General features: G+C 44.4%; 1 protein-coding gene across 5 annotated transcripts; it reads right to left on the bottom strand.

Annotated features, from left to right (window-relative positions):
- Window positions 1–72: 72 nt before the first annotated feature.
- ZBTB2 (zinc finger and BTB domain containing 2) lies at window positions 73–27675 on the bottom strand. 5 transcript variants are annotated; one of them, XM_027972561.3, is made up of 3 exons: window positions 27397–27675; window positions 8925–9109; window positions 73–2847 (listed from the first exon to the last, which is right to left on the bottom strand). In XM_027972561.3, the coding sequence occupies exons 2-3, from the start codon at window positions 9095–9097 to the stop codon at window positions 1476–1478; spliced, it is 1545 nt and encodes a 514-aa protein (XP_027828362.1). In that variant the 5' UTR covers window positions 9098–9109; window positions 27397–27675; the 3' UTR covers window positions 73–1475. The 5 variants fall into 5 exon arrangements, with proteins under 5 accessions (XP_027828362.1, XP_042109559.1, XP_042109561.1 ...); XM_042253625.2 differs by lacking the exon at window positions 27397–27675 and adding an exon at window positions 26852–26971; XM_042253627.2 differs by lacking the exon at window positions 8925–9109.
- Window positions 27676–27920: the final 245 nt, after the last annotated feature.

Genomic DNA, 27920 nt, shown 5'->3' on the forward strand with positions numbered 1-27920 from the left:
GGCAAGGTTCTCTAATAGCCCTTCCTGCCTCTTTTTTTGGCAGACAAAGTAATACAGAGATAAAATCATATACCCATTTAATCAAATGTTTATTCAATGAAAGTATGTATAAAAACTTTACAAATCTTAGAACTCAACTATACATGAAGTAGGATGACGGGATATTCAGTTTTTAACATACACGTACAGCACAGTTATTAACTGTTCTTCCCTTTCCCCTTCGGTCCTTATTTCTGGCTCCTGTTTTATCCTGTGAGACCATTCTGTTATTGGCCTAAAGGAAGATTAATGGACAACTTTTACTGCTCTCAGGCCAATGGAGGAAATTTCAGGTGTTTTTTTTTTTTTTTAAGAAATGGGAGACTAAACATCAAAATTTTTTCCCAAACAGCAATTTTTTGTCCTGATTTTTCTCTGCCATTTTTGATGCTTCAATAAATGTTGCCAGTAAACTATCAGCATTAACATTTAAAGTCATTAAAGTTCGTACATTTGCTCACAACTTTCCCTGTAAGATGCATATTCTTGTATCTTTCCCCCACCCCTGCATACTCACACTGATTTAAAAGCAGTTGACTGGTGCTAAAATCAGATTTACCATTGGCAACTGCTAGAATGGCATGTTGTTTTCTATTCAGAAAGACAATCTATAGAATGGTACTTTCAAGTCTGATTTTTAAAACAACCAACAAATTTGTTGGAAACTGAAACACATATTTTGTTGTTATTCAGCTTTGAAAAAAGCCAGCAATTAGATAAGGCATGTGCATTAATTCACCTGTTTACAGCAAGTATCCACACATTTTCTCTTCCAGACACACAGACCCACAGCTTGTCATGTTTTATCCAAAAATTAAGATTGCCATCACATTATTACTTTATCTCTTTTGTGTTTTGTTCAAGTAGATTTCTCAACTAATGATTTTTCCTAACCGGACATAATCTCAAAGGATGCATTCTGAAATAAGACACCTGGAGGATAACTACTAAGAATGTTTTCTTGGGTTTGAAGTTTCCCCACACCTCTAGATTTTGCATAGTTACAGAGCCCCACTGTATCTCTAAGAAGCATGCTGTATTTTTCAGACATTGTCTTTCCGAGAAGGGAGACTTATTACCCAGGGAAAGTCATAATTTTAGCTTGCCAACTTGCATTGGAGTTGTTTTGTTATGTTATATACCCTTCATTAGTTCCAAGTAGGTTTTTAAATCATGTAAAACGTCTCCAAGTCTATGAGCTTATAAGTACTACTGACCATTATCTTTCCAATATCCCCTGAATTAAAGAAATATGTTCCAGGTTTATAATGCACAGAACCTTTAAGAGGAGGGGCTGGGGACAGGGCAGGAGGGGTGGGGGGAATGGGGCCGGGACCTTTCTGTATCATGCCATGGAGAACAAGAGTTCTGAATTGGGGGAAGGGAAGGAAGAGAGTCTTTGTAAAAATGACAGTTTTTAAAAAGATAAGTAACATTCAGTCTAACAACACTGTTTCCTGTTCCTTTTTGATGGAAGCTAACACCGGGTGGTCCGGTTCCGTCACTTCCGAGTCCCCACTGCCCAGGAGAATGGATCGCCCCTCCTCCAGGGCGAACACGTCTGAGTTCTGGTTTTGGCATGAATGTTTAACCACTTCGTTGGGAGTGGAGAACGTTTTGTCACACAAGTTGCATTTGTAGGGTTTGTTCGTCTGTACCAACATGTTGTCCATCTGGCTGCCTTCCTCAAAGGTGCAGAGCTCCAGAGTCTGTTTGTCCACCATGGTGTAGGTGTCGATGCTCTGGTTGAGGCACACGTGGCGGGCTGCCTGGTTGGCCCTGCAGAAGCTCTTGTCGCATGTGCTGCATTTGAAAGGCTTCCCGGTGTGGATGTACATGTGCTCCCGCCAGTGGCTTTTCTGGATGAACTTGCGGCCGCAAATGGTGCACTCGTACTTGCGCCGCTTGACCTCCCGCTCCTGGTCCGCCTGCTCCAGGTTGTCAATGTCCGCGATGTCCGAGGGCGGCGGCGTCTCCGAGTGTGGCTGCCCATCGATGATGGGCGAGTCTGAGATGTGCTGAAGCTCACTGTCACTGATGATGCCCGCCTCTGGCACTTCCATGGCATCCTTGCCGAGGTCCGCCGCGTTGCTGCACAAGGACAGGGGCACGCGGCTCTCGCCAGGCTGGCTGGCCGTGAAAGGGACCCCCGTGTGAATCTGGAGGTGCTCCCGCAGGCTGCTCCGCAGCGTGAAGCGCCGCCCGCACAGGTGGCAGGCGTAGTACTTGGGGAAGCTGCCGTTCCTCTTCATGATGCTCGGCTTAACATGGGCGATGGTGAGGGGCGCGGGCTGCTCGTCCGACGAGGAGGCTTCCAGGTTGGTCTCCTCCCCGGGGGGTGGGGGAGGAACAGGTGTGGAGACGAGGTCAGGTGATAGCGAGGTCTGCAGCGGGTCTGAGGGGGTCATGTGTGTCCGGTTCACCTGGCTCAGGTTGGAGGGCAGCTGGGAGAGCTGGGAGGCCTCGGGCCCCTGCTCCTGGCTCATCCGGGTTGCCTGCGGCCGCGGCTCCCGGGCAAGTTTCTCAGGCGCCGAGGCAATCTTGGTGGCTTGTCTTAGCTGGTGATCTGCGATCTGAATGCCATACAAGGATGACGCCAGTGGGAAAACTTGGTCGGGATGAGAAAAGGCTCCTTGGCTGGCCAGGCTGGCCTCCTGGATCAGCGGGTAAGCGTGCAGGAACTTGATGCCCTGCTCCAGCCGCACCGGGTCGATGAGCTGCGGCGCCATCTTCCCTGTGTACATGAGGTGCAGGAGATAGCTGAAGATGTCCGGCTGGATGTCAGAGGGCTTCAAGCGGACACACTCACTGGAAGAGACAAGAGAACAGGCTGTCAGTGGACGTCGGCAGTGACTCAAGGGATTCCATAAAACCCGAGGGAAAAACCAGGAGGGCTCTTTCGGAGGCAAATGAAACAAGACCCATCTCCCATATCTTACTGTGAGCTTCATGAAGTGGAACACTCAAGAGGGTGTTCAACGGGAACCTAAGCAATTTAATTCTAAAACTTAATAGGCTCCTTAACAGAACAGACAGGAATATAATAAAGATATTTTAAAGGACCAAGAAAGGGTCATTCATGTTAAAGAAATATGGTATCTTAACTCATAGACTCTTGAAGTAGTCTTTCTCCTAGTAACCTATGTAAAATTATATCATTTATAAACAACTTTGAGTTTTATGGAGAGGATCCATTGCTGAGTGGCTCATGACCCAGTAAACGGTTAAGAATCCCTGATGTGCATATCTTTCAGCTAAATGTCTAGGACTTTATATTGATTCAATGCCACCTGGAGCTCAACAGATCTTTTAAGTTAAGAGTCACACAACATAACGTAGGGGAGTTAGACTGGTGCCTAAGAACAAGACCACAAAAGTAAGAAAAACTAAATCTCCTGTCCCTGCTCTGAACCCCTCTGCTCTCTCCAGCACGAAGGGCAGAGAGCAGCGGACCTGGGAAGAATCAGGAAGGTGAGCCACATTCCAGCTCCAGTGGAGTCTGATCACCATCTCAGTATCACTGGATCGAATGAAAAGCAGCTATGGGACAATTCACTTGTTTATCAAATACAATCATCCCCATCATTGGAACTGCAGCTGGGATTTATAGGCATTTTCTCATTGAATTGCCATTAATTTGCGTTTTGGAGCTTGCCAAGTGGCACAGTGGGAAAGAATCCGCCTGCCAATGCAGGAGACTCAGCTTCAGTCCCTGGGTGAGGAAGATCCTCTGGAGAAGGAAATGGCAACCCACTCCAGTATTCTTGCCTGGGAAATCCCATGGACAGAGGAGCCTGGTGGGCTCCACCAGGTCTCAAAGAGTCGGACATGACTGAGTGACTCAACAACAACAATTCACACTTTACAGATAAGGAGTTGAGGCTCAAAAGGATTTATACCTTGCTCAGTATCAGTGTTAGTAAGTGGTGGGACTTAAATTTGAGTCTAACTTCGAAGCCAAGACACCAAGATTCTTTGGACCATTAAAACAATCCTGTGTAGAAGCGGCAGATCTGGAATGATCACTGACATGGAAACCGAGATTCCCCAAGGTTCAGTGGCTTATATAGGGTACCAAAAGAAGCTGTGGCAAAACTGACGGTCTAACTTGCAGACTTCAGTGTTTGCATCATCCTAGAAACAGAGTATAGATTCAAGCAGTAATAACAAAAAGCTCCCAAGAACCCTCCCTAAATCGTCAGTAAATAAACAAAACCCGATATATCACCATAAATCAATGCGATAAAGACCTATGTGAGGTGTAAGCGCTGTCACTCACTGAGTGAATATATTCTGACAATGCATTTTTCAACCACAAAGACTTTTACCTTGAATGCTTTTAGAATTTATAATCATTTTTCATTATACCACTTATTACTATTATGACTCTTTTGGAGACCTTTAGCTATTTATCTTAGGTATTTTCCAATATGCTAAAATAGTATAATCTGCTCTTCTAAATTTAGTATTTTATTCTGTTAAAAAAAAAAAGGGGGAGGCAAGTGACTATTAAATGGCTTTTAAAGCTTTGTGATAAAATATACTTGAATAATTACTATATTACCATCAATGTGTGTAAATTTCAAGATGCCTGCATACAAATAATCATGTGTAAAATGTCTGACTAAAAAGTATGGAAGGCTTTATAGAATATATTCTTTATAAGCAAAGATCAAGCATAAAAACTAGTACCCCTTTGACAACAGAAAGGGAGAGTTTTTGTGACTGTTTTTAAGACACACATATCATTCATGTCTTTATTTACAGACTTTTTTTAATAGTCCTTTCAATTATTTATATTCCTTTAAATAGGAATGCCAATACAGGTGGCCCTTTCCTTTAAGCCAAGGTAAATGCCAACAATATTCTGCGCATAGTCAAACATATTGAGATGCCCTAGGAAAATTCAATATTCAAAATAAAGCTCCAAGGATTTGGTGTGGTGAAGAAAACTTTCATAGTGTAAACAGTCAACTCTGGATTGAAGACTAAACTAGCGGGGAATCTTTCCAGGGCCAGGCAGAGGCTAGAGAATGGGAAGCCACAGGCCTTGAAAGACGCAAATCACCCCAGGAGCCTAAAGAGGGCCTTTTGTTCATTGGGGACTTGTGTGTTAAGTTGCTCAGTCGTGTCCGACTCTTAGTGACCCCATGGACTGTAGCCCGCTGGGATCCTCTGTCCATGGGATTCTCCAGGCAAGAATACTGGAGTGGGTTGCCATTTCCTCTTCCAGGGGATCTTCCTGTCCCAGGCTTGAACCCGTACCTCCCGGGTCAGAATTCTCTATCGGGGAGCCCAGACACTGGGGAACGTTACCGTCTGTGGGGATGGAATGTTCCTTCAATCAGGAGGAAGGATGGTGAGTCCCCCTGCCTCCACGGCAAAGAAAGAGGAAGGGTGGAAATCCCAAGCCTGGCTAGATTTTTCAGCCTCCATGAAAGGTAAATCCCTGGCGGGGTCCCTTTCCAGAAAAACTCTGTTGTAAATTTTATTATTTCCCCTTATTGGTTATTGTATAAATTGAGTTGTCCTCTGTCTATTGACTGTGAATGGAGGTGACTGGATAGTAAGCCTCTCAAATTTTAAGGAACTTTGTGCAATTTCTGAGGGCAAAGAAGGGATGGGGTTGGGGAGGCCCCATCCACACTTCAGCCAGGCTTACAGGCAGGAAAAACTCTGGGGCCCGGGGGACAGGTGAGGAGCCCCAGGCAGAGAGCAGTGGGGCCCTGGGGTTTGTGGTCAGCACCCAGGGCCCGGGGAGGTTGCCAGACACCAATTTATCTTGATTTGTTCATCTTCATCTTTTTTTTTCTTAAAGCAGAAGCACATAGACACACTCAAGACATTTAAAAAGTCATTTTAAAAAGCTCCTATGTCACATTCCGGCCATCAGTGTCCTCCATGGCTATCCCTCCCAGGCAGCCAGACCTCCTGTCAATTGCTCAGCTTGCTCGAGGCCACTCTGGTCACGTCCCAGGCTTTGGGGAAGGAAACAGCTGTCTACAATATACTTACACGTAAGTGGTTTGGTTTGTAGCTGTATGTTGGGCGTTAACACTTTTATAGAGGAAAAATAGTTTTTGCACAAGCTACAAGCCCTTCCTAAAAACTTTCACAGTCATTTACATTTTTAATCTTCCCTTCACTAGACCCTTTAAGTAAAGGATGGGCTTAAAAGATTTTGAAAATAAGGATTTAAAAATAATGTTTTAAAAAAAGTAATGTGAGAAACTATCCGAAGTTATACTTAGGAAGCATCCATAAAACAGAGACATCTAGTGGTAACTGCAGACATAAAACACTCTCTCAGTGTGAAAAACTATTCTTGGTCTCCCCTACAGTTGCTGCTGTTGTTCAGTTGCTAAGTCACGTCCGACTTTTTGTGACCCCATGGACTGCAGCACCCCAGGCTCCCCTGTCTTCCAGAATCTTCCAGAGTTTGCACAAATTCATGTCTATTGGGTCAGTGATGCTATCTAACCATCTCATTCTCTGTCACCCTCTTCTCCTCCTGCTTTCAATCTTTCCAACATCAGGGTCTTTTCCAATGAGTCGGTTCTTTGTATCAGGTAGCCAAAGTATTGGAGCTTCAACTGCAGCATCTCTACAGTAGTCAGCAGTTAAAAGCAGGGCTCTGGTCTTTGCCTAAGCATTCTCCCTTCCCAAACAGTACATGCCAGCTCCGGGGCAATAACACACTGTTGCTTAAACTTGGGGCTCCTCTCTGCACCGATACCACACTCCTTTGCTAGAATGGTATTTGCTCACTGCTCCACACTTGCACTTCCTTGGGATCACAAAGAGTCAAGTACGACTTAGTTACTGAGTAACTACACCTACAGTCAGTTTCCCGCATCTATTTAAAAATCATTACACTGTATTCTTTTATTCCTCAAAAAGAAAACCGGCCCCTTGGCAAGACAGTTTAATTCACTGTGTTGAGACTTCCGGTATCCATTAGCAATAAAGGAACAGGGGGCATCCTTAGGGTCGAAAGATAAAGCAACATCCACCTGCCATTAATCCTATTAACCACCCATTCTGCTCCTCTAGACATCTATCAAGTGGCTATTATACACAAATCCGTGAACTATAGGCTGTGACTTTCAAAACATTTGCAGAATGTCCTCCAGCATCTTACAATTGGAAGGGAGGCAAGCACAAAAGTAACAACAAAGGGAAAATATGCTGCTCTTACAGGATGGCATGAATAAAGTGCTCTGAGATGTAAGAGCGGAAAAGACCGATTGCCTGGATCGTTTCAGCTCACTTGATTGTTGGAGGGGTGGGGGTGGGGGTGATGGAGATGACCTACGGCTGCGGACTATGGCTCAGGGAGTGGGCGCAAGGCCAACAAAGTGTGGTCAAAGTGGGGGATGGAGTGTCCTGAGGGGGTGCCTTCAGAAACTGGCTGGAAGGAGGTCAGGCTCCCTGCCTGCTGGGCCTTGAAAGACAGAAAGAAGAATCTGTGTGCTACTTTGATGTGTGATGAGTGTCCTCTAGATTTCCAATCAAAAGAATAACACAGTCTGATAGGTTTTGGAACAAAGGCACACGCCAATCAAAGCAGTGCTTAGGAATATTAATCTGATAGTAATATGGAAAATGATTAGGAAATGGAAGTGAGAACAGAAGGAAAAAACGAATGTGAAAGGTAACTGTGAAGAAAACATGATTTGGGGGCAGTTTTAGAGAGATTTTAAGTATGGGTTACTTGAAGATGAAAAAATAAAATAGAGAAGCCAGAGGCACTTCTGGGCAGACTTAATTCAGCTGTAGTCATGCAAAATGAGATAAAAGAGGATATTCAATTCTAGAGGTCCAGCAGACAGCCTGGGGCCTTGGGAAATAAAAGAGTTCTGGAGACAAAGAAAGAGCAAGGCCAGGGCTGTGAACTGGTTTCCAGTAGAGGCAAGGTCCAGGAAAAGAGGAGCACCCGTCAGGAGAGGCAGAGAGAAAGCAGCGAGGAGACTCAACTCACCAAAACTGCAGGAGGCGCCTGTGGAGAAGGCAGAAGAACAAGGGGATTCAGAGTCATCAAAATGCAGACGACAACCCTGAAGAAGGAAGGAAACAGGCGCAAATGCTGCAGAGGACACGGGCAGCAGTGACTGGGAGGACAGCGGGGTTCTGAAGAAGAGGTGACCTTGGGAGTAATGAGGTCTGTGGGGCAATGGGGTGGAAACGGCAGTCCCCGTGTAGACAAAGAGTGCAGGATGAGGAGTGGGGAAGTGAGGCCACAGACCGCCCTCTGAAGAACTGTCACCGGGCAACAAGGAGAAGCAGCGCCACCAGGCAGGTGACAGCGGTGTCGCCAAAGTGCTGAGCCTTCACAGACTCGGGGATGCCGGGGAGGGCACCAGTTAAAAATGAAAAATGCAGAAGAGAAACTACGGCGAACCTGGGAACACGAGGGCAGCAGGAGCATTGTCTTCCTTAGAAACCAGGGGCTCTTTTCTCCAAGACAGAACAGACGGGGAGGAAAAAAATAAGGAGACGGAGTCATTTTAGGGGAGAAAAGAAGGACACGATGGGAATTCATGCTGCCAAGCTTCTCATTAGGAGACTAAAGATAAATACTCAAAGTCCAGTTGTGGGGAGGGGGAAGGGGAGACTTGGGGCAGGACTGGAGGAGGAAGCTGCCTTGTTAGTGGACCCCAGGCTGCGATCTGGACTGGGCGGGGGGCGGGGGGGGGAGCCCCGGTGCGGCTGTTTGGAGGTGGAGGGGCTCCCTGGGGCAGGTGAGGTCACGAGGGACTAGGAGCCTAGGGAGAGGTCATGAGAACCATGGTCCTGATGAGGGCAAAGAGCAGGTTCAGTGGGAAAGAGGGCCGTGGAAGGTCAGAGGCTACATTCATTAGATTATTATCAACCACGTTAGTTACCTGGTCTGATGGACAAACAACATCTTAAAGTAATTGGAGAATGAAGCAAGAACTGATTTGTGTGCCTTGAAGTACACATCGCCGATGGCAACCGTGCAGTCACACAGGAAACCAAACTCTCGCTGAGCGTTTAACTGTTGCAGGAGAATAAGTCCATGGTTGGCCAAATCCATTTTTTAAAAAATCTGCAAGGCAAACAATTTTTTTTTTTAAGAAAGGTGGTTCACAAATCAGTATGTGTCCTTATAGTCACCAACAGTAATGATCACGGCTAATAGGTCAGGCACTGCTAGAAACGTGATATAAATTCAGTCTTCACAACAGCCCTGGCAAGTAGTTCCATCATTTTTCCCATCTTACAGATGATGAAACTGATGGGGGATTCAGGGACTGCATGCTTTGCCCGAGTTTATACAGATGGTTTAAGTGTGGGAACCAGGAACCGGACTTGAGCAGTCAGCCTGCCAGACAGCAAACATTTCTGGGTCTTTGGTCTTTGAGTTTAAGATTTCAAATGCAAATTCTAATGATCCATTAGAAGCTGTCAAACCTTCTAGAGAGATGAGTAAATTAAGGTGCTGGTCAGGGCAGAGCAGAGTAAGACAGAAAGATCTCAGTAAGTTTGGGCAATACTCCAGCTCCTGCTGTGTAGACAGGGAAGCCTTGGCAGGGCTATAATAACCCCCACATGCCTTATTCCTCAAGGGTGAGGACACAGGACAGGTGCTCTTCTCCGTCAGTTGTGGAGGAGGAAATGGGCTTCCAGAAGGGTAAGTAGTTATGTTAGCCAGGGCCATCTGGTCAGATGGTGAGGGGTGGGGGTGGGGAGTCAAAATTTAAATCTGAATCTTGAAAATTCTAAGCTCATTATTCCTCCTTCACTCTAGCAAACCATGTAGCCTCAATCTAACTGTATCAAGGGAACTGCTTCTGGGGGAGCGAGTGCATCGCATCAGGAAACTGCTCCTTCCCATGGGCAAATAGCATTCATAAAAGCCCAGCACACATACATCAACATTATACTTAATAACGTAGTTAATGGTGAGAAAGAGCAAACGCTTTCTCCTTACACTTGAGGACAAGGCAAGGATGTCTGTTCCCACTATCCAATACAGCATACTATTCAATGTAATCATTTTAGCCAGCACAATAAAGCAAGTAAGGAAATAAAAGGCTTACAGACAGGAAAGGAAGAAATAAAATTGTCCCTATTTGCAGATGACATGACTTTTACATAGGAAATCCCAAAGTATCTACCAAACCTGGAATTATTAAATGACTTTCGTCATGCCACAGAATACAAGATAAACATATAAGTCAACTGTAATTCTATATACTAATGCTGAACATGTGGACACAAATTTACTTGTTAGAAACAAATCATTTACAATTACAAATAAATGAAATACATAAATGTTAATCTAACAAAACATGTATAGGATTTGCATACTGAAAATTGGAAAATGCTGATGAAAGAAATCAAAGATCTAAATAAATGAAGAGACACGCTGTAGCAAGACAAGTAGACATGTTTAGGAAGATATAACACAAATCAGTTTTCTATATTGATATATGGCTTTGCTATAATTCTTCTCAAAATACCAGCAAGATTTTTTTTGTAGATACAGATGAGAGTATTTTAAAATGTTTATGTAAAGGCAAAGAAACTAGGATAGCTAAAACAGTTCTTAAAAAGAGGAATAAAGTGGGAGGAATCAGTCTAATTTTGAGAGGTGTTACAGAGCTATAGTATTCAAGGCTGCATTGTGCTGACAGGGATAAACACACGGATCAGTGGAACAGAACTCAAGTGTAGACCCACAGAAACATGTACAGTAGATTTTTGACAAAGGCACAAAAATAATTAAGTGGAGAAAGAACAATTTTCAAAAATGCTGTGGGATCCAATGAACTCCCATAGATGAGAAGAAAAAGAAACCAAAAGGAAAACAGAATAAGAATTTTAATCTGTCTCATATCTTACATAAAAATAACTCAAAATGCATCACAGTTTCAGACTGAAAACACCAAACTATAACTTTTGGGGAAAAACATGGAACGAAATCTAAAGAGGCTCTAGGATTCATCAAACATACAGCCTATAAAAGGATAAACTGATAAAATGGACTTCATAAAAATTAAAAGGGCTTCCCAGAGGGCTCAGTAGTAAAGAAAGTGCCTGCCAACACAAAAAACTTCAGTATAATCCCTGGGTCGGGAAGTTCCCCTGGAGAAGGAAATGGCAACTAACTTCAGTATCCTTGCCTGGGAAACCCCATGGACAGAGGAGCCTGGTGGGCTACAGTACATGGGGTCCCAAAAGAGTTGGACACAACTTAACAACTAAATAACAACAACAAGAAAAATTAACATCTTTTGTTCTGAAGAAGACCCTGGTAAGAGGATGAAAAGATAAGCCACAGACTAGGAGAAAAAAATTTGATAAAGGACTAATATCAAGAATATATAAAGAATTCTCAAAACTCAATAGTACAAAAACAATTGAATTAGAAAATGGGAGAAAGACTTGAAGTGACATCGCACCTAAGAGGATACACAGATGGCAAAATAACACATGAAAAGATGTTCAATAGTGATTAGGGAAGAGCAGACTAAAACGATAGTGACATTCACTACATGCCTGTCAGGGTGGCCAAAATATCAACAAGCAAACGCTGGCAAGGATGCAGAGAAATGGACTACTCACACCACTGCTGGTAAGGATGTAAAATGGTGTAGCCACTCCAGAAAACAGCAATTTCTTTTAAATCTAAGTATGTAACTATAATGCTATCCAGAAATTGTACCCAAGGACATTTATCCCAGAGAAATGAAAACTTAGGTTCATACGAAAACCAGTACTTGGATATCCACAGCACCTTTATTCCTCAGTCAAAAACTAGAATCTACCCAGATATCCTTCAGTTAAACAGTGTGGTATGCCCAAACCACAGGAAACTACTCAGCCTTAAGACGAAATGAAGTACAAACATATGCGGCAACCTGGGTGAGTTATGTCCCTAAAGGTTACATACTGTATGATTCTATTTACATAACATTCTTGAAAATTACAGAAATGGAGAACAGGTGAGGGGTGGAGGGGTGAGGGGAGAGGAGGCCAGTGATGTCTGGCTATAGAAGGGCAACAGGAGGGAGCCGTGTGGAGACAGAAATGTTCTGCAGCTCAACTGTGTCAACGTCAGTACCCTGCTTATAATGGGGGCGGAATTTTGAAGATTGTTCCATTAGAGGAAACTGGGTAAAGTGTGCATGAGATCTCTCTATATTATTTTTTGCGACTGCATGTGAATCCACAATTATCTCAAAAAGTTGAAAGAGAAAAGCTCATCACACATTAATTAATTAGATTAAAAATAGATAAAACTGCGATGTTTAACTTCAGAATCAGGAAAGTGACCGTGGACAAAGAGTTACCAATAAACTTAAAGACAAAAACAGAAACTTCGATTCTTGCTCAGCTGGTGCTCAACTCCCCAACCTCCTTCCTGTTCTAGAGATGATCTGGCAGATTCAGAAACTGACAAGTGCGCCCTAAAATAAATGAGCAAAGTGGAATGACACTTTAATTAAGAGACTGATGCGGACCACAAAGCAAGACTCCAAAATGTCAAGTTTTGTGTTTTCTATCAAGAGCTTGATCCAAGTAGGAGAGGCAGGAGAGCCACCCAGCTTGGCTGTAGCTCCTGAGTGTGATAGCCTCCCCTGCACATAAACACTGATGGTGTGGATAGGGAGCTTAGTTCCCCAGTGTCTTCTGCACACGTCAGAGAAGGCAAAAGCACTAAGATGAGAAAGAAGAGACAGAGAAAAGGCCTAGGGCTCATGATGAAAGCCAGAGATGCTGCCAGGGGGCAAAGTAACTGGGATGACGAAGAAACACACTCTAACCTGACTAGGACAGAACTCTAGAAACTAGTCTTCAAAGCTGTTCTCTGAAAAGTGCCAGAACACTAACTTGCCCTTCTCTGCAAAAAGTATCATACCTTTTAGAGAAAACTGGGCTGAGCTGCTTTACCATGGCCCCTGACTCTGATCATGAACACATCCACGCTCAGGCAGCTTTGGGTGTCACTTTCATTGACAAGTATAGTAAGCAGTTACTATTTACCTTTTGATGGTAACAAGAGGTTATTGTTTATGGAATGTTCACCATTAACCATTCTCTTCATGCCGTTCATTTATTTTTACGCTAACTTGAGCTATGTGAGGTCTTGCTACCCACTGGTAACTCAGACAATAAAGAATCTGCCGGCAATCCAGGAGACCCAGGTTCAATCCCCGGGTAGGGAAGATCCTCGGGAGACGGGAATGGCTTACCCACTCCAGTATTCTTGCCTGGAGAATTCCACGGGCAGAGGAGCCTGGTGGGCTATAGTCCATGGGGTCATAAAGAGTTAGACACGACTGATCAACTAACACTTTAGTACAGAGACAGTACCCACATTTTACGAAAGAGGAAACAGGCTTAGAGAGGTTAGGTAGCTTGCCTAGATTACAGAATCCATAAGTACAAGAAGTGGGATTTAAACTGGAATTCATCTGATTTGTTGGAACATACTACATACAAGTATGTTAGTTTAAAATTAATTGGAGATTTTTATTGGCTACTTTAAAGTGTGAACATTGCTGTAAGAGATTCAAATATTAAGGATACACACTAGCATTCATCCACTCCCAACTCTACCCATTTCCCCACATTCTAGCCAACAGTGGGTATTAACACTTTTTAAAGACTCTTTGCTAGTATCACTTTTTACTTTCTATGAATTTGATGAAGTATATTTTTTATTTTCTCTTATTTCTCTTTGTAAGTTTTGCCCATTGTCTATCAGGTTATTTTATTTTTTCCTTATCGATCTATAAAACTCTATTGTATATAAAGAAATGAGCCCTCTGTCATGGATGTTGATGATAGCATTTTTCTTACTTTGATCCTGTTTTAGAGAATTTTTGACGTATAAAATTTTCACCAAATTTATCAATAAATTTACAGGATGATTTTGAGGTTTGAGGTTTTTACATTAACGAATATATATCATCTCTTCAATTTAGCAAAATGAATGGCTCCCCACCTCATTCCATCAACAGACAAACGTTAAGTATCTTATTCAGATGATAAGATTAAAACTATGATAAAACTGCAAAATGTTTCTTTTTAAAGAGGGTCTACTAGTTATTTTAGGGTCTCAATTTAGGACCATCTAGAATAGAAAAAGAACTGAAAGTGTTTTTCCAATACAGAAGGAAGAACATGTGTCTAGAATCTCTGAGAAGAGGAAAAACAAAGAAAAGTGTCATATGTTCATAATTCACATGGGGGGAAAACCCATATGGCATCAATTTTTAAAAATCTTAGAGACCAAAAAAACCCGTCTTTCTCAGGGAGAAATCATACCCCGCCCCCCGACTCTTACGTGTATGAATGAGCGTGAGAAAAGGGGGTAGGATGGGGTACTCGGCACCCCCTCCACCCCGGCCCGGCTGACAGTACTGCTCTTGCCCCAGGGGCCCCCTTCATAATCGTTTCCATGAGCCTTTACTTGCACAATGCTGCGGAGGCTGAGGACGGAACATCTTCACGGGTTGGCTCCACTCCAGACTACCCTTCCTTTGTGGGAATGGACATCTGCTCTTCCCACCATCGACTGCTCACCCAACCGCATCACTCCTGCTGCCCTGCACTGCCCACCAAGGTCACCGAGGGCCTCTTCCCCAGCCCGATGCAAGAGCAGCTTATTCGACCTCTCTGCGGCATTTAATATCCTTCCCTCCTGCTCCATAAATATTCAGGCCCTGCTTCCAGGACAACACACTCTGGTTTTCCTCTCACCTCTGGCTATTTATTCTATTTTAACCCCCATCAAGGTTCCTCTTTTGCAGATGCTCCTCTGCCTTTGGTCCACAGCCCGCTTCTGTGCAGACTCTCCGTGGCGATTCAATCCACTCCCACTTGGCTGTCCCGCATGAGCCCTAAATTCAGACTAGGCAAATCAGCTCAAATCCCCAAAGGACAATAAAAGCCATCGACACAAACCTATTCCATCTGTATCCACAGCTCAGCGCATGGCGCCATCATCCACCCCTTGACCAGGGCAGGAACCCATGTCGGTCAGACACCCACATGCCGCCAATTAAAACTCTTTATCCCACCCCATGCCTTAACTCTACCTCCCTGCTCATCTCCATTTCCAGCTCCAGCCTCTCCCATTTATCCACACGGAACAGGTTAGCTAGAACTCTCTCTCCCAGGGCAAATCTGATGTTACCGTCCTGGTGAAAATCCTCGAGTCTCCCGTCGGCTTGCAGGATGAAAGCCACATTCCTCAGCGTGGCTTGCATGACCCCAGATGACCCCACCACTGCTCACCCTGCATTCCATGCTCTAGTGCTAATCTCAACTACTGGTTTCCAGACTTCTGGGCTGCCCAGACCTACTAAAAACAAACTAACCAATCCTGAAACTGGGGGTCTGACAGAGTGTGTTCCCTCTCTATTTTGCAAGAAAACATATCAAATATTCATATACCTATTAGGAATGGAGGGCTTTTCTACATAAAAAGGTGGATGTAATGACAGAATATACTTCTAGAGGAAGAACAGTGGTACTGTATTCAACAAATCGAACATACGCAAAAAAAGTGCATTATCACAAATCCAGTTTCATTTGAGTCTGTTGATGACAAGGGAGATAAAATGATGTATTTTACTCACTTGGGGAATTCTGGATGAACTGGGAGATGAGCTGCAGTGTTCTTTGCCCAGAAGATCCTCAATGCCCAGGCCATTCTTGGGCTCCTAACAGTACATAATCCTCATTGCTCAGAGGCCTCCCTCTCAAAGCTGAGCAGCTCAGCAACCTGATTTCTACTCTCATAGTCAGGAGATGGGACCAGTCTGAACTGGGCCTTAGAACGTGCCCCTTGCAGAGGGACCCACCACTGACGACCTGTCCCTTCCCCTACCTCTACTTGTCCTCTGCAAAATTCCCCTGACCTTCCAGACTGAAGGGTCTTTTTGCCTCCAGAGGACCTGTGAACCTGCCTGATGCTTTTGGAAAGTTGGCATTGAGTCTTATCATTTATTGTTTTATCTCATGTGCCTAAGCATACTGGCTGGTGTTCAGTATTCATTAAAGAAATGACTATATGTTTAGAGAGAAGAAGAGCATTGAGTTCCAATTACAGGTTGGCCCCTGACTAGTTGCATGATTGGGATAAAAGTTCAATTTCTATTTTTCCTAGATTAACTCAGAATTCTCATCAATTTAATATGTGCTACATTTTGGAAGAAATTTTCAATTTTAAAATGTCACCTCGTGTTTCTTCATGCTAGTAATTATGTTCTTAACAGTGCTTTATAGTTTATAATAACCCTTTAGACACATAATTTAATCTTGATCAATACCACAGGATACTGTCTTCTTATTTGTTTCATTGCTAATTATAATGATTAATAATCAAAGCATGTGGACAGTGACTGCAGCCATGAAATTAAAAGACACTTGCTCCTTGGAAGAAAAGACATGACAGAGCTAGATGTATTAAACCCAGTGAATTAAAAAGCAGAGACATCACTTTGCCAAAAAAGATATATAGTCAAGGCTATCATTTTTCTACTAGACTAGTCATGTACAGATGTGAGATCTGGACTATAAAGAACAAACACCCTCTTCCAACAACTCAAGAGAAGACTCTACACATGACATCACCAGATGGTCAATACCAAAAACAGACTGATTATATTCCTTGCAGCCCACGATGGAGAAGCTCTATACAGTCAGCAAAAACAGGACTGGGAGCTGACTGGGGCTCAGATCATGAACTCCTTATTGCCAAATTCAGACTTAAATTGAAGAAAGTAGGGAAAACCACTAGACCATTCAGGTATGACCTAAATCAAATCCCTTACTATTATACAGTGGAAGTGAAATAGGTTTAAGGGACTAGATCTGATAGAGTGCCTGATGAACTATGGACAGAGGTTTGTGACATTGTACAGGAGACAGGGATCAAGACCATCCCCAAGAAAAAGAAATGCAAAACAGCAAAATGGCTGTCTGAGGAGTCCTTACAAATAGCTGTGAAAAGAGAAGCAAATACCAAAGGAGACAAGGAAAGATATAAGCATCTGAATGCAGAGTTCCAAAGAATAGCAAGGAGAGATAAGAAAGCCTTCCTCAGTGATCAGTGCAAAGAAATAGAGGAAAACAATAGAATGGGAAAGACTAGAGATCTCTTCAAGAAAATTAGAGATACCAAGGAAACATTTCATGCAAAGACGGGCACAATAAAGGACAGAAATGGTAATACACAGAAGAATTGTACAAAAAATCTTAATGACCCAGATAATCACGATGGTGTGATCACTCACCTAGAGCCAGACATCCTAGAATTTGAAGTCAAGTGGGCCTTAGGAAGCATCACTATGAACAAAGCTAGTGGAGGTGATGGAATTCCAGTTGAGCTCTTTCAAATCCTAAAAGCTGATGCTGTGAAAGTGCTGTACTCAGTATGCCAGAAAATTTGGAAAACTCAGCAGTGGCCACAGGACTGGAAAAGGTCAGTTTTCATTCCAATCCTGAAGAAAGGCAATGCCAAAGAATGCTCAAACTATCGCACAGTTGCACTCATCTCAAATGCTAGTAAAGTAATGCTCAAAATTCTCCAAGCCAGGCTTCAACAATATGTGAACTATGAACTTCCAGATGTTCAAGCTGGTTTTAGAAAAGGCAGAGGAGCCAGAGATCAAATTGCCATCTGCTGGATCATAGAATAAAGCAAGAGAATTCCATAAAAACATCTACTTATGCTTTATTGACTACGGCAAAGCCTTTGACTCTGTAGATCACAATAAACCGTGGAAAGTTCTGAAAGAAATGGAAATACCAGACCATCTGACTTGCCTCTTGAGAAATCTGAATGCAGGTCAGGAAGCAACAGTTAGAATTGGACATGTAACAACAGACTGATTCCAAATAGGAAGAGGAGTACGTCAAGGCTATATATTGTCACCCCGCTTATTTAACTTATATGCAGAGTACATCATGAGAAACGCTGGGCAGGAGGAAGCACAAGCTGGAATCAGGATTGCCAGGAGAAATATCAATAACCTCAGAAATGCAGATGACACCACTCTTATGGCAGAAAGTGAAGAAGAACTAAAGAGCCTCTTGATGAAAGTGAAAGAGGAGAGTGAAAAAGTTCGCTTAAAGCTCAACATTCAGAAAATGAAGATCATGGCAACCGGTCCCATCACTTCATGGCAAATAGATGGGGAAACTGCGGAAACAGTGGCAGACTTTATTTTTGGGGGCTCCAAAATCACTGCAGACGGTGACTGCAGCCATGAAATTAAAAGCTTACTCCTTGGAAGGAAAGTTATGACCAACCTAGACAGTCCTGAGTGTTCATTGGAAGGGCTGATGTTGAAGCTGAAACTCTAATACTTTGGTCACCTGATGTGAAGCGCTGACTCATTTGAAAAGACCTTGATGCTGGAAAAGATTGAGGGTGGGAGGAGAAGGGGTTGACAAAGGATGAGATGGTTGGATGCCATCACCGACTCAATGGACATGAGTTTGGGTAGACCCCGGGAGTTGGTGATGGACAGGGACGCCTGGCAGGTTACAGTCCATGGGGTCACAAAAAGTTGGACACGACTGAGCAACTGAACTGAACTGAAAGAATGAGAAGAGTTAACTGGGCAAAGATGGAGTATCCCAGGCTGAGGGGTCAACATCTACAAACGCCTTAAGATAGGAGGGAACAAGATGCAACCGGGGAACTAAGAAAAAAGGTCAATGTCACTGAAGGGAAAAGAGCCAGAGAGGAAATGAGGCAGGCGAGGTGGGAGACCCTGGTCTTGTTAAGGATTCTGGTCCGTATCTTAAGAGCAAGAGGAGCTGCCAAAGGGGACTTGAAGCAGGGTGACATGACCAGTTGCCTATGATGTACGTATCATTCTGGCTGCAGCTAGAAGGCTAACCAAATTGTGTGTGTGTGTGTGTGTGTGTGGGGGTGTTGGCACAGTGGGGGGCAAGAGGAGACCTGTTAGAAGTGGTTGAGAGTGGAGGTCTTCCAGTGGTCTAGAAGACAGATGACAGATTGGATGGTGGTGATGAAGATAGAGGGAGAGGGACAGAATTTAAAACACAGAAGATTAAAAAAATCAATAGAACTGGTTGACTGGTGGATTAAATGGAGGAGGGTGTGTGTGGGGGATCAAGGTATCTTAGACAACCCCTAGAATCAGCATGTGATTCTCTGCAGTGGAGGACACACGGGCAGAAACCCAGTTTTGTGGGAGACGATCACGAGGTTACATCCAGACATGTTAGTCCAGATATGTTGGGACTGAGATACTGTGAGACACTCCAGTCAGGACACAGAGAACTTGATGGCTTCTCCATATATACTGATATTGGCCTGGAGCTCCAAAATCTTGATTTATGTCAGAAAGTCTTTGGAGAAGCCAGGTGTGTCTGACTCCAGAAGTCACATCCTTAAATCACTACATGATAGTTCAAAGACGTTAAAACTGTAAACTAACCGGGGTCCACTGAACCCTGGTATTCTGGGAATAAATTCCATACTCTTTACACAATACTACCTTGCTCTATTGCTGTTCAGTCATTAAGTCATGTCCGACTCTGTCACCCCATGAACTGCAGCACACCAGGCTTCGCCATCCTTCACTATCTCCTGGAGTTTGCTCAAACTCATGTCCAGTGAGTCGGTGATGCTATCTAACATCTCATCCTCTGCCACCCCCTTCTCCTCCTGCCCTCAATCTTTTCCATATCAGGGTCTTTTCCAATGAGTCAGCTCCAATATTTTGGCATCAAGTGGCCAAAATATTGGAGCTTCAGCATCAGTCTTCCCAATGAATATTCAGGGTTGATTTCGTTTAGAATTGACTGGTTTGATCTCCTTTCTGTCCAAGGGATTCTCAAGAGTGTTCTCCAGCACCACAGTTTGAAAGCATCAGTTCTTCCGTATTCAGCCTTCTTTATGGTCTAACTCTCACAACCATACATGACTACTATATACCTTTGTCGGCAAAGTGATGTCTCTGCTTTTTAATGTGCTGTCTAGGTTTGTCACAGCTTTTCTTCCAAGGAGGAAGTGTCTTTAATTTCATGGCTGCAGTCACTGTTTACAATGAATCTGAAGCCTAAGAAAATAAAATCTGTCATCATTTCCACTCTTTCCCCATCTATTTGCCATGAAGTGATGGGACTGGACATCATGATCTTAGTTTTTTGAATGCTGAGTTTTAAGTCAGCTTTTTTACTCTCCTCTTTCAGTTTCATCAAGAGGCTCTTTAGTTCCTCTTCACTTTCTGTCATTAGGGGGGTGTCACCTGCATATATGAGGTTATTGATATTTCTCCTGGCAATCTTGATTCCAGCTTATGAGTCACTCAGCCTGGCATTTCATATGATGTACTCTTCGTACAAGTTAAATAGGCAGGGTGGCAATACCTAGCCTTGACATACTCCTTTTCCAACTTTGAACCAGTCCATTGTTCCATGTCCAGTTCTAACTGTTGCTTCTTGACCTGTGTACAGATTTCTCAGGAAGCAGGTAAGGTGGTCTGGTATTCCCATCTCTTCAAGAATTTTCCATAGTTTCTTGTGATCCACACAAAGGCTTTAGTATAATCAAAGAAGCAGACTTTTTAAAAATTCCTTTGCTTTTTCTATGATCCAACGGATGTTGGCAATTTGATCTCTGGTTCCTCTTCCTTTTCTACATCCAGCTTGAACATCTGGAAGTTCTTGGTTCACATATTGTTGAAGACTAGCTTGAAGGATTTTGAGCATTACCTTGCCTAGCATGTGAAATGAACGCAATTGTATGGTGGTTTGAACAGTCTTTGGCACTGCCCTTCTTTGGGATTGGAATGAAAACTGATCTTTTCCAGTCCTGTGGCCATTGTTGAGTTTTCCAAAATGGCTGGCATATCGAGTGTAGCACTTTAACAATAATATCTTTTAGGATTTGAAATACCTCACTAGCTTTGTTGGTAGTAATGTTTCCTAAGGCCCACTTGATTTTCTCACCCCAGGATGTCTGGCTCTAGTGAGTGACAGCACCATCAGTCCCAGTCACAGAGGACCAACAACCTGACGTAAAACTGAAGACCTGTATAATAAAGCCCCCACCCATTCAACACTATAAATGGAACTCAAACAAACAAAAAATCATTTGTCTTACCAAATCAGAATTGTGAGGAAAGGAATGAAAGAAAATTAGAGATAAAGAAGGAGTCGATTCTTAAAAGTGGGATTTCATAGAATGTCTTCTTTATGTATGTATATTTGTACAAGGTGGTTTTTTCCTTAAGTAAATTCGGAGACTGTACGAGATAGTATGTTCAGTATACTAATACATATATATGGAATTTAGAAAGATGGCAATGACGACCCTGTATGCAAGACAGGAAAAAAGACACAGATGTGTATAATGGACTTTTGGACTCAGAGGGAGAGGGAGAGGGTGGGATGATTTGGGAGAATGGCATTCTAACATGTATACTATCATGTAAGAATTGAATCGCCAGTCTATGTCTGACGCAGGAGACAGCATGCTTGGGGCTGGTGCATGGGGATGACCCACAGAGATGTTATGGGGAGGGAGGTGGGAGGGGGGGTTCATGTTTGGGAACGCATGTAAGAATTAAAGATTTTGAAATTAAAAAAATAAAAAACTAAAAAAAAAAAAAAGAGATAGTATGTTGAAACAGATTAATAACACTTTAATCCTTCACCTTTTATCACTGAATCACTCTGAAAATGGGACACTACCTAGATGACCAGTACTTTTAGCTGCCATCACATAGACACATGGTGAGCTGATCCTTAAGTTACTCATCTTTTGGAGGAATAGCTGAATGGGATGAATAGAATCACACTATACTCTGATAACTCAAGTTACTCCTTCAGTTTTGGTATAAGAACAGGAGACCAAAACAGCTTTTGGGAATTGATGATTCACTTTTTAAAGATAACAGCCCTTCTAAGATACTAAATATCACTTAGACTACCCATTTCAAGGCACTAAAAGGGTCCTCTGAAGTCTTTGATTTTATTTAAGTGAAGCATAAATGAATATTGCAATGCACAGGATACATCAGTAACAGAAAAGCACTATCCACAAGTAAGATTGATTCTTTCAAGTAGTTTAGAGCACTTACCAGGAAGAAAAAAATAGCTTTTTCAATTAGCATTATTAATAATTAATATTTGAAGACCTATAAAGTAAACTTGAATGAGGCTGTTTGAATTTGAATATATTTTAAAACTGTATTTCAAGGCTAGGAAATGTATCTTATTTAGTTGTGGTGACAGACTGGCATATTTTTCTTAACATTTCTTCAGTTAATCCTCCACCATAGAAATTACAAAAAGAGGGGACATACACTAACCAATGGCACTTATTTTGACTTTGAATAGCAATACACTTGTAAAATATTTCTTTAAAATTGTATTTTGCTTAAGTGAACATTAAAATTAGTTTTTGAGTATAAGGTCAGAAGGAGGCAGTTCATGGATGGTTTAGGTGTCAAAGAGAAGCAGGTCAGAGATTTATGCTGATAAAGAGTTGATATTAAAGTGATAATTCTAAAGGTATTATGCTACAATCAACTTTAAGGAAACCTAATATGACCATGCAGCAAAATTTAAAACCTAATTTCATTTGCTTCTAGTAATCCCAAAGTAGATTGCCATTCTTTTTCATATGCTCTATCATGACTAGGAAATATAATCTGAGGAATACATGATCTGAGGAAATCTGAGGAAAATATAATCACCTATAGGGATAGTTCAGAATATATACCTTCTCAGAAAGGAGCTCCAAATATATTTTTAGATCAGTCTTAATGGAATAATTTACTTCACTATTTTATTTCATGGTTTCTCAAATTTTTGGCATCAGGAACCTTCAGACTCTTTATAATTACTGAGTACATCAAAGAGCTTTTGTTTATATGGAAAATAAGTATTGATATTTACATTAGAAATTAAAACTGAGAAATTTAAAAATATTAATTCAATCAGACATAGCAATAATAAGCCCATTGTACATTAATATAAATAACACATTTTTGTGAAAAAAAATTATATTTTCCAAAAGAATAAAAAAAGTGAAATGGCTTTTTTAAAAAATTTGAAGTGGTATCTTTTTGTATTTTTACAAATCTCTGATAGCAGACAATTGGATTCTGCATTTACCCTGCTTCTCCAGTTATTCTGTTATGTCTGTTTTGGTTGAGTATTAAAGAAAATCTAGTCTCACCCACATATGCAGTTAAAAATAAAAAAGAAGCATTTAATAGCCTTTTCAGGTAATTGTGGATATTATTCTTTGCTATTACACCAAAACTTGACAAGCAGTAGTTTCTTAAAGGTTAGCTGTGGGATCTTAAAGTATATCAATGAATGGAATTTTCTTGCTCTACTATGGTAAAATTCATTGCTGTGTCTTACACTTTGAATCAATCTTTTACTCATTCAAGACAATGTCATCCACTGGTCATTTGGAAAATGTCAGCTCATTTGAATTATGCAGACCTCCCCAGTGTTGACACATTTTGTCAACAGTGACAAAGGCCAGTAACATCTTAGTATCAATATGAAAATAGCTTTGACCTCATGGAAAGTGAAAAGATCCTGGGGATTCACAGGGGATGGCAGACCACTTTTAAGACAATCACTGTTCAGAATCACTTTAGGGACTTGGAGAATCTAAATGACTAGGAGGTGTGTAGGGAGAATGTGTGTATACTTTGATATTGTTCTCACAGTTTTGATGTTTACCCTTGCTTCATGCAGAACTCAGGAGTGCACACTAAAGAAACTGTACACGGAAGTGTCTTGTAAAGGATAAAATTTGTTTGATCAGCACTTGGCCAGATACAGTAATGTGCTTTATAAATTCTTATCTTTCTGCACAGTTTTATTGATGTGTGACTATCACATGATGCAAACTAACCTGCATGTGAGCAGAAGATTATGTATTTGAGCCTAAAATACAAGTCTCAAACTTGGCCTCTGCACTAAAAAAGAAAGAAAAAGAAAAAACAAAAAGAAAAAGGTCTTAACCATCTTTCTTGGACAGCCAACTCCTCATAAGTGTTCTCTCTATGGTTAATGACTCCTCTGTTAAGGGCATATTAGCACTGTAAAACACTGACTCTTATTTACTGTGGATTCAAAGCAATATTTAATTATTTATCTTGAATTTGCTAATAAAAATTATAACCTACTTGAGCATTAAAAAAGGTTGTTAGTAAGTGTTGATTTAATGGTTAGAATGTTAAAAAGTATTTTTTTCTTCAGAGAAAATACAATTTGCAATTCTCTTTTTGAGTTTCAGGGCCTTGCTTTATGACCCAAAGATCACCCAGAATTAGGAAAAGTAACAAATGCCCCTTCGTCAGGTGTATTTTGAAACTTATGGTAAAGTCTCCAGTTGACCAGCAGTTCCTCCCTAACTGTGATGGCGTGGCAAGGCACTACTTGTCCAAAGGTTCAAAGTTACTCAAGAGAAAGGCGAGTAGGTCCAGGGGTGAAGCAGCAAGACACAGGTTAAGAAATGGCAGGAGAGTCTCCAACATCAGCAAAGCTGATCCCAAAAGCAAAGGCTGTATCCCAGCCTTAGCTGTTTCCTTCATGCCCTGCTTCTAGGTCCATGATTCCAAAGATGGGGAAAGCCCATTTCCCTATACAGGGCAACGTACCTTCTTGAAGGACTGGGGTAAATACAATTTTATATTTTTAAATAAAATTCTTATATTACAAAAGTGCAGGTTTTGGAGGATAGGGCAAAGTTCATATTAATCATCAGAGAAAAAAGAAATGGTCATGGTGGCAGATTTATTCTGTGACATAATACATCTAGTGTTTATTCTCTGCTGCTGGAGGATTCCAGTTGAAGAGTTTGGGGAGCACAATTTATTTACATCCTTTTTGAATAAAAGCTTTAAAATTGGCAAGCAGGCAGCTGGTCTGCGCAGCAAAGCTCTAGCGGTGGTTTCTCTGCCACCCTCTACCAGGACTCCACTGGTGACTGCTTGCGCTTTCGACACTAATACCACTGTTATACCACTTCTTGTACTCTGAGATCTTGCGATGGTTTCAATAGCAGGTCAATTCTTTGGCTAGAAAATAAACTTCTACAAACCACAAATTAAGTGAGAAACGCCCAGTTTAAAGGAATGCAGTATTAGTCATAAGCGTCTTTAAAATTACTTTTAGCAGTTTGAAAACGCCCTGGACACACAAGATTACTTGGAATGCAAAATAAAAATATACTTTAACAATTAAATTTGGCTTGTAATAAATCAGAGAAATGAGGGTTTAAAACTTACTTCTGATTTTCTATTAAAATGTCAAGCCCCTCAGACTAAAAATGATGTTGGTATTTACACCCTACTTCAGTGACCCATTAGGGTAATGGGTCAACACAGAGATCATCCTAGAGAGGACTGGGCAGCCCACTTAAGGAAATCCAGAGCACCTCAGAGTTCTGTTTGAGCCCCAGGGCACCGATCTTTTTAATGCTTTACTTTACTAAAACAATAACCTATGGAAATGAATAGACTTTTGAGAGTCACACTCTAAGTGGGCTGTAAGATGAAGAGCTAATGAACACTGCAGACAGCGGGGGGAGCAACGGGTCTGGGTTATTTCCCTAGGGCATAATTAGGAGTTCAGCAGATGAAGTTCGTGCAGTAAATGGCGTAGCAATAACTGCATTTTCACTCCACCCGGTCACTTTCTTGCCTGCTCTGCTGCCCTTGCCTTCTTCATTGCCCTCTTAATTCATTACCAGCTAAAAGTGACAACAACATTGCTTCTTAGAGCATTTTCGGCCATTACCAGTTCTCAGCCTTGTTTAAAAATTCACGGTTTGGGGGTTTCGCCACAGAGAAAACGACTCTGGCCCCGGGAAGCAGACTCCGAGCCCCAACCTCCCCTCCGCAGAGTCCTATCCGGGTGTGACGGCCACATCTGCGGAGAGCGCGGCTCGGAGGCCGGTCCCACGGCCCAAGGCCAAGCAGCCAAGAAACCACAGCGCATCCCTGGGCGAGTCTTGTCTTATCCGAGGCGCAGATCGCCCGCGGAGCGGAAGCTCGAGGCCGCCGCTCAGCGAGCCCACACCGGCTGCAGAGGCCGCAGCGGGCGGCCCCGGGCAGCGCCCAAGGAGGCCCGCATTGCCCCGCCCGCCCCAGAGCGGCCCAACGGCCGCCCCGTCAGCCTCGCTCCGCCCCGCTTCAAGGGGCGGGGGCCGGGCCGGGGCGGGACCGCCCGGACCGGAGGGGGGCCCGGCAGGGCCGCGGCGCCGGGCACTCAGGCCCCGCCCCCAGCCCCGAGGGAGCTAAAGGGGCGGGGAGGGGAGAGGAGGAGCGACGCACTCGGGCCGCGCCTCACGCTCTCCGCCACCCTCAGTCCCGCGTGCGCGCGCGCGCTCGCCCAAGTCCCGCGGAGTTTAACACAATGCCGACGCCTACGCCGTGCGCAACGCCCCGGCCGGCGCAACAGCTCGGCGCCGGGGGCGGGGAGGTGGCCAGACAGGGCGAGGGGAAGAGCGCGCGCGAGAGCGGGAGACAGCGCGAGACCCGAAGAGGCCGGAAGCGCGCGTGCGCGCCCCCGCCCGCGAGCGGGGAGGCGGAGCCGCAGCAGTAGCGGCAGCAGCTGTAGGAGCCGCTGCAGCTGGGAGAAGCGCCAGAGAGGCCGGGCCTGCTCCGGTCGGACCGGATCCCTCCCCTCCCCCTCCCTCCCCGCTCCCCTCCCCCAAACCCACTTCCGCAGCTCGCGGCCTTGCCGCTGAAGAAGCAGCGGCAGCGGCGGCAGCGGCGGCAGCAGGAGGCGGCGGCGAGGCGTCGGAAGGATTACGCACCTGACGGGCCCGCCTCTCGGGGCTCCAGCGCGGGACGCTCACCGGCCGCCGCCGTTCGGGACGCGCTTCGCGGTGGCGGCGGGAAGGGAGGGACCGGCGACGGGGAACGGAACGCGAATCGCCCCCCTCCCCTTCCTCCCTCCCTCCCCCGCTCCGCCGCCCGCCCTCTCGGCTTCCGTCCCCTCCCCCTCCCGCAAAGCCCCGGATGGAGCCGCCGCCGACTCGCCGCCGCCTGGCTCCGGGGGATGGTTTTGTCAGGCGGCCAGAGCCCCGGCGCCAGGCGCCGCCGCCCCCGCCCCCCGCGGGGCGCCCCCTCGCCCTCGCTTCCCAGAACCGGGTCCCCGTGTGGCCCGGGCCCTCCGCCTGCCTTCACCCGAAGCCCCGGGACTGGAGAGTGGGGGGTCATTCGTCTTCTTTGTTGCCACCGCCGCTGCCGGAACCGTTTGCGCGCTCCGGTGGCCCCCGCCCTCCGCCTTCCCGGAGCCTGGGCTGTGGGGGCGGCACGTGGGCACCGGCCCCGGGAGGCGGCGGCGGTGCGCGCTTACCTGTCGCCGGTGCTGCTGCGGCGGGGAGGGGGGCGGTGTGGAGGAGGCACCGCTGGGCAGCCTTGGCCGTGCTCCCCGCCGCCGCCGCCGCCTCTGCCTCTCGCTGCTGCTGCTGCTGCCGCCGCGGTCGGTGTCTCCGGCGCGGCGGCGGCGGGGCTTTTCCTGTCCGGTTACGTTAAGGTCACATGACCGAGAGAGCGGAGCGACTAGTGCAAAGAGGCTGAGAGCGGCTCCCGCCGGGGGGGAGAGGCGGCGAGAGAGCTGTGGCGGCAAGAGCCCCCCCCCCCCCCCCCCAGCCGCCTCCCCTCCCCCCGCCCGCCTCCGCCTCCTGCTGCTCTGCCGCCGCCGCCGCCGCCGCCGCCTGCAGCACTAAGTACGCTGCCGCTCCCACCCAGGCTCCGCGCTACGCTCCAGCCAAACTTCTGCAAACCATGTGCAGCCAAGGCGAGGAAACTTCTCTCCACCTATTGGGGCTTGAGGCTTGAGTCACAAGCCCCATGTTTACATAAAGCGTTAGGTAGGAC

This window comes from Ovis aries, chromosome 8 (genome assembly GCF_016772045.2).
Source record: "Ovis aries strain OAR_USU_Benz2616 breed Rambouillet chromosome 8, ARS-UI_Ramb_v3.0, whole genome shotgun sequence".
Classification (NCBI taxonomy): Eukaryota; Metazoa; Chordata; class Mammalia; order Artiodactyla; family Bovidae; genus Ovis; species Ovis aries.